Genomic DNA, 12,508 nt, shown 5'->3' on the forward strand with positions numbered 1-12,508 from the left:
CTAATCTCTGGGAACTAAGAGTGGGGGGTGAAGCCCTAAACGCCTTTGAAAAGACTGTCACAGGAAAATAAGTCCTGGTCTGTTCAGACAATGCTACAACCGTAGCTTATCTGAAGCATCAGGGGGGAACCAGGTCCCAAGCCCTTCTAGCCTCAGCGAAGGAGATCCTGACCTGGGACAAGCACAGGGAGTAGTCCTCTTGTCAGCGGTCCACATAAGGAGCACAAACAACTAGGATGCAGACTTCCTCAGTCGCTAACCTGTCAGACAGGGAGTATGGGAACTGAACCCAAAAGTGGTTTTGAGTACTAGTTAAAAAGTTTGGCTGCCCAGAGATAGACCTCTTTGCCAATCAAAAGAAAAGAAAGGTAACAAACTGCTCGCTCTAGCACAAAACTGGACCTTCCAGTTGGCTTACACCTTCCCCCCCCCCTGGCACTGATTCACTGACACTGGTAAAGGTTGCTCAGAGTGAAAGACACTCTCCTCTTAAGCAGGAAGCCAGTGACAAGAAAAATTAACTTTTAAGGTTTGGAAAGTTTTTTTTTTTTTTTTTTTTTTTTTTTTGTTCTTGGTGTAAACGAAAACAAATAGTTTCCACTTCTATTCCAGTAATCCTGGAATTTTCTCCAGGATGGGGTAGAGAATGGTGTGGCTGTCAACACTCTTCAATTACAAGTGGCAGCTTTTTTGGTTTTTCTTGAGTAGCAAAGGAACCTTTCTGAAATAAATATTTTTGGTAGCCAGGGATAGGGCTGCCCCTGTCGAAGGATAGGTCCCAAGGTGGAAACGTAACAAGGGTTCTAGAAGCATTATCTAGACACCCTTTTGAACCTTTAAAATACGTTGTAATTGAAGTTTTTTTTTTTTTTTTTTTTTTTTTTTTTTTTTTACCATAAAACTAGCCTTTCTCCTAGAAATTACTAATGGGGGGGTAGGGGACTTGCAGTGTCTTCCCATTAAAGAACGCTTTTTGCTGATCCTACCAGATAGAATCATCCTCAAGCCAGATCCATTATATCGGCCAAAGGTGTCTTCAGCCTTCCATAGGACTTGGGTAATAACCTTACCGTCCTTTTGTGAGAACCCCAAGAATGAAGGGGAAAATGTCATTGTTTAGATCTCCTAAATTATTTTACCCTCTGTAGATAAGTAGGGAGGCATCTCCTGACATCTAATCATCTTTTAATCCTCTTCTCTGGACCTAGAAAGGGACTTCAAGCCTCAAAATTTTCAGTCTCTAGGTGAATAAGGCAAACCATTACTATAGCTTATGAAAGCTCATGTATACCTGCACCTGAAAAGGCCTATGGATTTCTTTATTCTATTATGTTGCCATCCTGGAAGGTGAGAAAACCGACAGTTACTTACCGATAACAATGTTTCTACAAAACCTTCTAGGATGGCAGGCCTACTTCCAGCCCTGTTATGGGTTAAGGAGTATGTACACACTAGGTGGTTGGTGCCTAAATGTTGGAATAACCCTTGTGAATCGGTTGGGAGTATTACTTTACAACTACTGAGGGACAAGGTTAAGGTGGAGCCTTATAAACAGCTGTGATTTGATTGTGTTTCCTGTAGAGAGGAGCCTATAATCTCTCATGTGTCGCTGTCCTGGAAGGTTTTGTAGAAACACACTTATCGGTAAGTAACCTTCGCGGGTTTTTATTTATTTTATTTTTTTTATTATTATTATTGCATTTCAGTGTAAATATGAAATCTGAGTTTTTTTTTTTTTTACCCCAGATCTCGTATTTTAAGAGATCCTGTCATGCTTTTTTCTTTTTTTTTTTTTTTTTCTATTACATTCCTTGTAATAGGAATAAAAGTGACAATATATTTTTTTTTTTTTTTTTTTTTAAGAACAGCTGAGCTCGCACGCAGAAGCGAACGCATACAAGAGTAGTGCCCGCATATGAAAACGGTGTTCAAATCACACATGTGAGATGTCACCACGATTGTTAGAGTGAGAGCAATAATTCTAGCCCTATTTTCCAAATGCTACAAGGATAACAAAACACATCCTTTGATAGTTTCCCTAAAAAAATTAAATCCTTTATGGAATGAAATGAAAGTGCAAGAAACCTTTTTCCTCCAGAGTTCTGATTCCAGAAACACTTTCTGCTGCTTCTGGATCATCACAAAGTGTTTCTTCACCAGCATCATCTTCAAGTAAGGAAGTGTTGCAAAGAGCAGCCTCTCATACACAATCCCTTCATTTATAGCTAAAATGACAGCTGAAAATCAGGAGAACATTGATCAAGTTCTTGCTAGAGCAATACAGTGCATCCGGAAAGTGTTCACAGTGCTTCCCCTTTTCCACATTTTGTTATGTTTACAGCCTTATTCCAAAATTGATTAAATTCATATTTTCCTCAATTCTACAAGCCATACCCCATAATGAAAACATGAAAGAAGTTTGTTTGCAATCTTTGCAGATTTATTAAAAATAAACGAAAAGAATCACATTTGCATAACACTCAAAAATTAGATCAGGTGCATCCTGTTTCCACAAATCGGATGTTTTCTATAACTTGATTGGTGTCCACCTGTGGTAACTTCAGTTGATTGGACATGATTTGAAAGGCACACACCTGTTTATATAAGGCCCCCAGTTAACAGACAAGTCCAAGGAATTGCCAGTAGACCTCTGAGACAGGATTGCATCGAGGCACAGATCTGGGGAAGGGTACAGAACGTTTTCTGCAGCATTGAAGGTCCCAACGAACACAGTTGCCCCCATCATCCGTAAATGGAAGAAGTTTGAAACCACCAGGACTCTTCCTAGAGTGGGTCGCCCAGCCAAACTGAGTGATCGGGGGAGAAGTGCCTTTTTCAGGGAGGTGACCAAGAACCCAATAGTCACTCTGACAGAGCTTACAGCGTTTCTTTGTGGAGAGAAGAGAACCTTCCAGAGGAACAACCATCTCTACAGCGCTCCACCAATCGGACCTGTATGGTAGAGTGGTCAGACGGAAGCCACTCCTCAGTAAAAGGCACATAACAGTTTGCCAAAGGGCACCTAAAGACTTTCACACCATGAGAAACAAAATTCTCTGGTCTGATGAAACAAAGTTTGGATTCTTTGGCCTGAATGGCAAGTGTCATGTCTGGAGGAAACCAGGCACCGCTCATGACCTGGCCAATACCATCCCTTAAGTGAAGTATGGTGGCAGCATCATGCTGTGGGGATGTTTTTCAGTGGCAGGAACTGGTAGACTAGTCAGGATTGAGGGAAAGATGAATGTAGCAATGTACAGTGACCTTCTTGATGAAAACTTGCTCCAGACCTCAGACTGGAGCAAAGGTTCGTCTTCCAACAGGACAGTGAACCTAAGAACACAGCCAAGATAACAAAGACGTGGCTATAGGACATCTCTGTGAATGTCATTGAGTGGCTCAGCCAGAGCCTAGACTTAAACCCAATTCGACATCTCTGGAGAGATCTGGAAATGGCTGTGCACCAACGCTTCCTATCCAAACTGATGGCGCTTGAGAAGAATGTGAGAAACTGCCCAAAAAGAGGTGTGCCAAGCTTGTAGCATCATACTCAAAAAGACTTGAGGCTGTAATTGGTGCCAAAGGTGCTTCAAGAAAGTATTGAGCAAAGACTGTGAATAGTACATGTGATTATTTTTATTAATTTTTTTAACAAATTTGCAAAGATTTTTAAAACTTCTTTCAAGTTGTCATTATGGGGTATTGATTGTAGAATTTTGAGGAAAATAATGAATTTAGTCAATTTTGGCTGTAATATAACAAAATGTGGAAAAAGTGAAGCACTGTGAACTTTCCAGATGCACTGTATATTATTTATACAGGATTTATATAGCGCCAACTGTTGTGTATTAAAGTGATCTATACTCTCCTTTCGAAAATCTTTGCCAGGGCCCTCTTCTCACATGGTCTTGGCTGCTTACAAGCTGTTACTCCAACCTCCCAAGTCCTTTGTACCCCCATTTCTGCTGCAGTGGGAAAGAGACCGGAGATTAGTGCTTACCCGCACAGAAAGAACATATTTTATACTTTGAATATATTCCATCCAGATAACCCCAGGTTGTTGCCAACATCCCAAAAATAGATACCAAAGAACAAAGGCACCCCCCCCCCCCAACACCCCCAATGAAATGCGTCGAGCAATATCAGGAGACAATCACTTTTCAGTCAGCTCTGTTACTATTTTAATGTATGAAAATGTATGCACTTTTTTTTTTTTTTTACATTTAATAAAATTTTGTAATCCAACATATGTACTCAGTTGCCGTTAAAGTCCCCGTGTGTACATTGGGGGCTACGTTTGTTCTATGGTATCTATTTTATACTTTGCCCACTACTTATCCATTGCAAATAAACCAGGAGTTTGGCTACAAGGTTCTCACTCGTTGATATAAGTTCTTAACATTATTGCAAAAGATTTATTCTGAGGCAGTGCATACTTGCTGGAGATGTAAAGAGGCAGAGAGTAGTATGCCGCCATATCTTTTGGACATGCAGAAATACTGTTGGTCCCAATTCAGGGACAGCTCACTGACTTTTACCTAGGTACAGACCCAGCCAGCTACCTGCTGGCTTAACTTTCACTCTGCTGGTTCACATGTTGCAGCCAAAGCCTGCATACCAGTTCTCTGGAAGCAGGAATCTCCTCCTGCAGTCACATTGTGGTTCACTAAAATAGCCAAAATTCACTCTATGGAAAGTATTGCAAGGCAGAGGAGATACATTTAAATGCAAGTGGTTCCACTGGTCTCTTCACCTGTTCCAGGGGATACAATGCTGTCCTTGGGGCAAAGAAGTGAGTCCTATACTCTCTCTCAATTTTTCCCAGCCCCTCTCCCACTTCTACCTTTTGGGCTTGCATGTACTGATTGAAAATAGATATTCCTTATTACTGAATATAGCTTTTCTTATCCATAATATGTTGTGACCATTACAGATTGTCCTACTTCTTCTACTGATGTGTTGTGTCTGCACCCTTGTCTGTTCGAAAAATTAGTAAATAAAGTAAATTAAAAAGTTGTCCCCAAAACCGGAAGTAAGGGGCGATCGCTATAATGGAGCCTCAGATAGCAGTAAAACCTGGTTTTGGAACAATTTTTAGATTATTTTGGTGCTGAAAAGAATAAATAAAAAAATACATTTTATAAAATACTTTCACTTTATCAAAAAATGCAGTATCTTGTTAAAAACAGACTATAAATTTTAGTCATGTAACATTTTACAACTGTTTGTATTAAACAAGGGGGTTCCAATGTGTTTCAACTCGTCTACATCGCAGCACAAACATGTTGATTTCTAGAATACAAACATACATAATAGACAGAGTTTTTGCATAATTAGCATAAAGTATATTATGATGCGTAATATAAAAGGTAACAAAAATACAATTGCGCAGTCATACAACGCTGTACCCAAATGAAATGTTTATATATTTTTTTTCCCCTAGATAGAGCTTTCTTTTGGTGGTATTTGATCACCTGTGCGATATTTTTTTTATTTTTTGAAATTTTATAACAGGTAATTTTTGTCTGTCATTGATGTACGCTGATGAGGCAGCACTGATGGGTGGCAGTGATGGGCACCACTGGTGGGCATTGATAGGTGGCACTTATGGGCACTGTTAGACTACATAAATGAGGCATAATTGCCTCTGCCTTTTCAGGACCGATGTCCCTTTTAAGATAAGCTGGTGATCAGCTTTTTTTTTTTTTTTTTTTCTCCACTGTCATCGTGAGAAGAAAAAAAAAAACACTGAGCTTTTGTTTTGATCGCGTGATCAGCTGTCATTGGCTGACAGCTGATCACATAAGCGGCCGAGACCAGCCCCTTACTCGGATTGGTGATCACCTGAGTCTCAGTGACTCAGTGATCACAGCGCACGCATGGAGCGTGCACAGGGGAGGCCGTCATATGACGGCCTCCCGGGAATTCACATCCGCGCTGTGGCCGTCATTCGGTCATAGTGCGGATTTTATGTGGTTAAAGTGATTGTAGGACAGTTTGCCAATTTCGGAGTCCTAAAGGGGGCAGAACACAAAGCACAATGTAAAGTTCTTCGCTGTGCTTTATTTTTATTTTTATTTTTTTATTCTACTGAGGACCACCTGTTCTGGTTACATGATTTTACAGGAATTTTCTGTTGTGCCCCTTTAACAGGTAGTGAAAGTAATGCTCCCAAGTTGAACATAGGAAGTGCATTAAAAAAAAGTGCAGTGGCCACAATTTTATTCTCCGGGGCCTCTGTTTTCAGAATATATTATGTTTGGGGGTTCTAGTAATTTCTAGCAAAAAAAAAAATGCTTATTATAACCTGTATGTGAATTGGCCTGTGTAGCAAGTGGTTAAATTGTCAGTTCACAATTTTTGTATTAAAAATTACTATACTGTATAATTAAGGAGCCTCAGTATTTGATAAAATATTGCTCAGTTCAGGAAAAAAAATATATATTTTAAAATCCTCTTCCTGTAGAACAATGGGGACGTCTCTGAAGCCTGGTTATAAAACTTTTATTGAGATTCACCATGGCCTATGCTGAATCTAGGAGAAGAGAACCATTGGGCAAGCCCAAGCATTTAAGGTGTACCCCCAGTAAAAAACAAACAAAAAAAAAACACCCTCCATCTGACATACAAGCACACATGCACAGGGCACTATTCCCCCTACTCCACCATCCCAGCAGTGGCTGAGATCCGCTGCTGTGTTGGGGGCAGATTGAGTGCCCTGCCATGCGTGTTTGTATGTCAGAAGGAGGGCACTACCTCCTTAAACGCTGGTGGCAAATCCCTGTCAATGGAAGTTTTCTTGCCAGTCTTCAGGAATGTCACCCTTGGCCTATAGGAATATCTCTTTAAAGAAGGTGTGTGTGTGTGTGTGTGTGTGTTTGTGTGTTTGTTTTTTCTCAGCTGCCCCTTTATTGCACAGTCCTTTTTTTAAATCAATTGTGAACTAAATCCAAGTATATTTTTCAGTGGGGAGAGGAGGTGGTGGTTGAGTGGCATTTTGGCACATAGGAGTTAATTTAGTCCTTTGCCCCATCCTTTTACAGATCTGATAGTATTATTTGACAGCATGTTGTAATAAGCAGCAAATGAGAGCAGTAATCTCAGGTTGGCTCATTACTCCTTTCCTCTTCCCTACGCATTTGTTGTATTCATTGACCACAAACAAGGTTTACATTGTTTGAAAATTTGGCTGGCATCCACTGACCTATTTATCTAGGCAAGATAAATATAAGGACATTTAAACCAATACCTGGTATAATGTAAGAATTATAGTGATTATCTCATGCAGTTTAACTCCATCTTTGGGCCAAGAAAATGAGTTTGGAATAAATCGCCAACTTTATCCTGTAGTGTGTTTTGTGCTGTTTCACATTTAAATCAGATTTTAAATATATTTCAGAGGATGGTATAAACTTTTTTTAATGTGATATTTCAAATTTTTGAGTTCTAGTCCAAGCCGTTTAGCCTAGGGTTTATGCTTTATACATATTTGTCAGTAAAGAGTCAGAAGCATGTAATAAGAGGATAAAAAGCTGACTCAACAAACAAAATAACAAGCATACAATATATATATATATATATATATATATATATATATATATATATATATATATATATATATATATATATATATATATATATATATATATATATATATATATATATATATATATATTATATTATACATTAAATACTAGCATATAGCCTTGTCGATTAGAAACAGTTCTTATCGCTGGATGCATGGATGGAACTGAGACAGATAAGCTACAGTGGGGTTTCACCCACACAACTAGACAAAAGGGAGAGGGAAAATACATGAATCCAATGTAAATGGTGGCAGCTGTCCTCAGAGAGAGCCAACTCTGTGAATGAAATGGGGAGAGAGAAACCGGAAGAGCCAACCTGAGTGTAGTGATTCGATGCACAATTTATTGTAAAGGATTAAAAACACTCACAAAGGAAGGTTAATATAAGGCTCATCTGGTGCTTGGTTAGGCTCCCCAGGCCTTGAGGAGGAGCTAATGCTCTGAGTGCATAGCCTAGCTTTTGCTGTTGGCCCATCCTCTCCACTGCTTCCTGGCAGCTTCTCCGGTGACGTTCTATCGGCTCCTGCGGTTCATAGCGCTTCTTCCTGGATCCAAGGATACCCCACAGCCCACACACAGCACTAACAATACCTGCTGCTACAGCGTGATGTCTGTGAGATGACCTGAGAAGCCTAACCAAGCACCATATGAGCCTTATTTTAACCTTCCTTTTGTGAGTGTTTTTAATCCTTTACAATAAATTGTGCATCGAATTACTACACTCAGGTTGGTGCTTCCTCTGTCTGTCGCATAAGGGTGGTTGGGTAAAGACTATACCCAGTATGTGAAGTGTGTGTCCTATCATTGGGTACAAACATACTCCAGAGTATGCTGAGCAGATGTGGCTGATGTTAGCCATCAGTGGCTAACTGGACCTTTTCGGGAGACTTCGCCACCTCTGTATTTAAATGAGTGTTTTATTAAATTGTATGTCAAGGCAAAAATAAAAGTAAATATCTGCAATACATGCACACTTGCCCATTTTGAAGACCCCGCAAGTAGAGAAAAATACCTGTAGACATGCATTCAGTGCCTAGTTTTACTTTAAAAAAGTTTTTTTTATTTTTTTGCTTGGGGAACTACAGATAATTTCCTCATCTTCCCAACAAAAGAGGGGTGTTTAGCATTAGGAAAGTAAAGGAGGAAGATGTCAATAGGCTCTTGAGAACACCGGCAGAGTGAACAAAACTCGAGGCCACTCCTAAAGTGTTTGTAAAGGCTAAAGATTTTTACCTTAACACACACCTACACCCCCCAAGTTCTCTATTGGTTCAGCGTTGTGCTTGGCTTCAACTCTTCTCTGTGCTGTCACAAGCTTAGCTGAGAGCAGCGGGAGCCATTGGTCCCTGCTGCTGTCGGTCAAATCATCTTAGGTGGGAATAGGGGGTGAGGCCGAGTATTTCTATAGATGAACACAGTCCAGGTCCAGAATCTAGCCTACAAGCAGTTTGCTAATGAGGGCACATGGAGAAGAGGGGGAGCCAAGAGTGCTGGTGAGACCCCACAAGAGGCGGCTCAGGGCCGCTCTGTGCAAAACAATTGCATAGAATAGATGGATAAATATAATGTTTTTATTAAAAGGAAAATTTGGAACTCCTTCAATCCACTTTAATTTCTGGTAGGATCAACAAGCAGGAATGGCCGTGGGTAATGTTGCAGTGGATGGGAGCTATGGCTCCCGTGACTGCAGTTCTGGAAGTAATGCACTAGTTGCATTATTGAGTTCATTATTTTTACCTTATACAGCAGCCATCTGGACCTACAATAAGTATCATTAACGGCAACCCGACAACCTGTTTGCAGGCAGCACATGTGGGTTTTTTTTGTTTTTTATATTAGGGGGGTAGTTTTGCTTTAGTGTTCTTTCACTCTGCAAGTGATCGCTGTAAAATTGCTAGTTTTAGGCTGAATTCACACCTATGCATTTTTAGTGCATTTTGCAGATTTGCACCACATCCCATTTAACATGGTTTCCTATGGAACACGTTCTGTAGAGAAAATCTTCAAAATGCAAAAAGCACAAAAAAAATGCATAGGTGTGAATCCAGCCTTAAGAAGACTGGCGTGACTTCCAGTGTGTTGAATGATGGTATGTCGCCCCTAAAGCTCTTACAAGCTGTTCATTGAGAGAGTTATCAGTGTTAGTGTGAGGATTTACAATATATATGCTTTAGGCTAATGCATGAAAGCTGTGGTGTCATGTTTGGATCGGGATCCTTTTTATAGCATACTTTCCTGAGTTGGAGAGGATTAGTACAATTCATCTGGATGTAAAACTCTAGCTTGGAATATGTCTAAATGGAATACAAGTTTGAGTCCTTGCTGTTTCCATTTCTTCTGCTCTCTGTCTCCAAGTAAGTATTTTGTCCTAAACGTCTCAGTCGCAGATCAGATTAGGTTTGTCAAGGACTCTGAAGTAACAAAGAAAAACAAAAAGTGCCAACCATATAAGAAGCTCAGGGGAAATCCCGCTGTAATCGCTTGTGAATGTCTCTTCAGAGCGGTGGGTGACTAGCTGTGGAAAGCACAGCATTGATCCCTTCAGACCCTGCCTGCCTCAATCTTTATTACTCCAGCTGGAATGCTCTTCTGTCCAGTGAGGCGCTGAAAGTTACAATATGTATTTTTTTTTTTTTGCCAGGCACACTTGGCAGCACAGAGCAGGCATATTTTGCAACAGGTGACCAAATGAACAGCTTTTATATTGAAGTTAATACCATCTTTTAAAATCTGAACTTGTCTGCATAAATCACATCTATGATAATACATTAGTAATTGTATTTGGTAATTTGAGGAAATGGCTCATTGTGGGTGTTTGTGTGTCAGCTTTACCTTAAACCTATATATCAGCTTTGTGAAGTGTAAATGTTCTCCGGGAAAAGTATGCATCAATCAGTATAAAATGTCCTTGGGCTGCATTTACACTCAATTGTGATCATTTGCACGAAATTTTCAAATTGTTGCTCTGTGCTGTTTTGTAGGTATATTTTAAGGCATATTCAGCATTTATTTTAGACAATAGAAAACTAGTAAAGCAGGAAGATGGTTGATTAGGAATGAAGCTTCAAGATACAAAACACTCGGGTGTATATCAGGGTTTAAAGCTGAACTCTTCTAGGCAGCTATAAGGGCTCATTTACACAGGCACAGAGGCCGTACAGCATTCACAAGCCTATTTGTTCATGTTTCTGGAGCTGCGTGCGGGTGGCCTATGTTAGTCAATGGAGGTGCAGAGGCTGTACAAACATTCAAGGTTGGTGGGCTTTCAAGGATTGGTGTACAGGCCTTGCATGTCTGTCAAACTACGATGTCTGTCCATTCACTGCATCGCCGCTGATTAAATGTAGCCTTCCTTTGACAGGAAGTCAAATCACAGCAAAGGGATTAAAAAAAAGAGATTGCTGAGAAGGGACTTTTTTGTGTTGACTAAATACTTGAATAGAGAGTTCAGTGAAATGTTTTTTTTTTTTCCTTTTTATAACCTATAATTATCTGCTTATGTGAAATGCTTTTGCACAAAGCAACCCCAATTCCCTTCTTCTAGGGGTCCCTGTTGGCGTTCCTGGGTCCTCCCACTGAGTGCCCACCATAGCAAGCTGCTTGCTATATGGGCGTAAATGCGTTCTCGTTCCGGAGCTGGCTCTGTGTGCCCATAGACAGTGTGACTTGGCTCCACCCCCCCACTCCCCCCTCACTGCCTGTGATTGACAGCAGTGGTAGCCAATGGCTCCTGCTGCTGTCTCTTGAGCCTGAGGAGGTGGAGAGATGCTGCTGTTGTGCATATTTTTGGATCAAGCTCAGGAAAAGTATAGGAGGGGGCTTCTGCACTAATTTTTTTTTTTTTATACCCAAGTAAAAATTCTTGAGTTGTTAGAATAACTTTAAGTTGCGCTCACAGCTCCTGTAACAGGACAGAGTAAGGAGAAGAAGCAGACTGAGGTACACACTCGTGTTGGCACAAGTACTGCAGCAGAAATGACCAGCTTCCTCGCCTATTTTAAGCTTTTGCTGTACATGGAAGTTTTAGAAGGTTTGTCTGTGATATACACTCCCAATACAGGACCATTGTAAAGCGGGAACCTCTCCAGCAGAGACAGACATCGATAAAATACAGTTGAGGGTTTTCGCTTTAATGCACTCTATCCAAAATATTAAAACCTTTTGGTTTTAGACCAGTGTTTCTCAAACTTTTTTGTCTTGCGGCGCACCAAAAAGATATACATTTTTACAGCAAACCTGAAAAGATTTACCACTGTTTGTGGTGAAGAACATATATTTAATTTTAAGCTTAATGTTAAGGATGTGCCTGCTTTGAGCACATTTAAAGCAAGGCTCTAAAGTCGACAAGCATGCATTTAATCGTTGATTTTAAGAAGGGTCTCTCTCTCTCTTTCTCTTGCTTTCAGTCATAAGGCTGGATTCACACCTATGCAGTTTTAGTGCTTTTTGCATTTTGCAGTTTTACACTACAGAACATGCTCCATAGGAAACCATGTTAAATGGACTGTAGTGCAAATCTGCAAAAAGCACTAAAACTGCATAAGTGTGAATTCAGCCTTAGGGTTGAAAAAAATCCAAAAAAAAACGCATCTGGAGCGCATCTGGACTGTTTCTATGGTGTGAACTGGCCCTTACTGATTTGATCGAGTGCCATTTTCTTTCTCCTCCATAGATTTTTAGCTGCAGTGACATCCAAGTTTTGATGTTATGGTATTATGGCAGCATGTAAGAGTGGATAATTGAAGCCACGCATCTGTTTTTGTTGTCATTGTAGAATGGTACGCAGAATATATATCAGGGAAGTCGCTGACGCTTTTTTGGAGCTGAGGAGATGCAGCACTCCGATGGGACTCAGGAGGGTTCTGCTGTTATGGCCAAAAGTGAACTTAATCTTAAACCCCTTCCCTTCTGTAAACCTATAT

The 12,508-nt window shown here is 40.3% G+C and overlaps 1 protein-coding gene across 2 annotated transcripts in view; it reads left to right on the plus strand.

Moving 5' to 3' along the window:
- SPATS2 (spermatogenesis associated serine rich 2) overlaps positions 1–12,508 on the plus strand; it is a 161,552-nt gene that overhangs the window by 50,500 nt on the left and 98,544 nt on the right. The window contains exon 1 of one of the 2 annotated variants that reach the window (XM_077483350.1): positions 1,582–1,644. The exons of the other annotated variant lie outside the window; for it this stretch is intronic. Within the exon in view, the coding sequence (XP_077339476.1) occupies positions 1,602–1,644 (43 nt within the window). The 5' untranslated portion in view covers positions 1,582–1,601. Of the gene's footprint in view, positions 1–1,581; positions 1,645–12,508 lie in introns of those variants that run through there. 2 annotated transcript variants of the gene reach the window in all.

The sequence above is a fragment of the Lithobates pipiens genome, unplaced genomic scaffold (assembly GCF_037356315.1).
Source record: "Lithobates pipiens isolate NorthernLeopardFrog02 unplaced genomic scaffold, aLitPip1_a1.2 Scaffold_16, whole genome shotgun sequence".
NCBI lineage: Eukaryota > Metazoa > Chordata > Amphibia > Anura > Ranidae > Lithobates > Lithobates pipiens.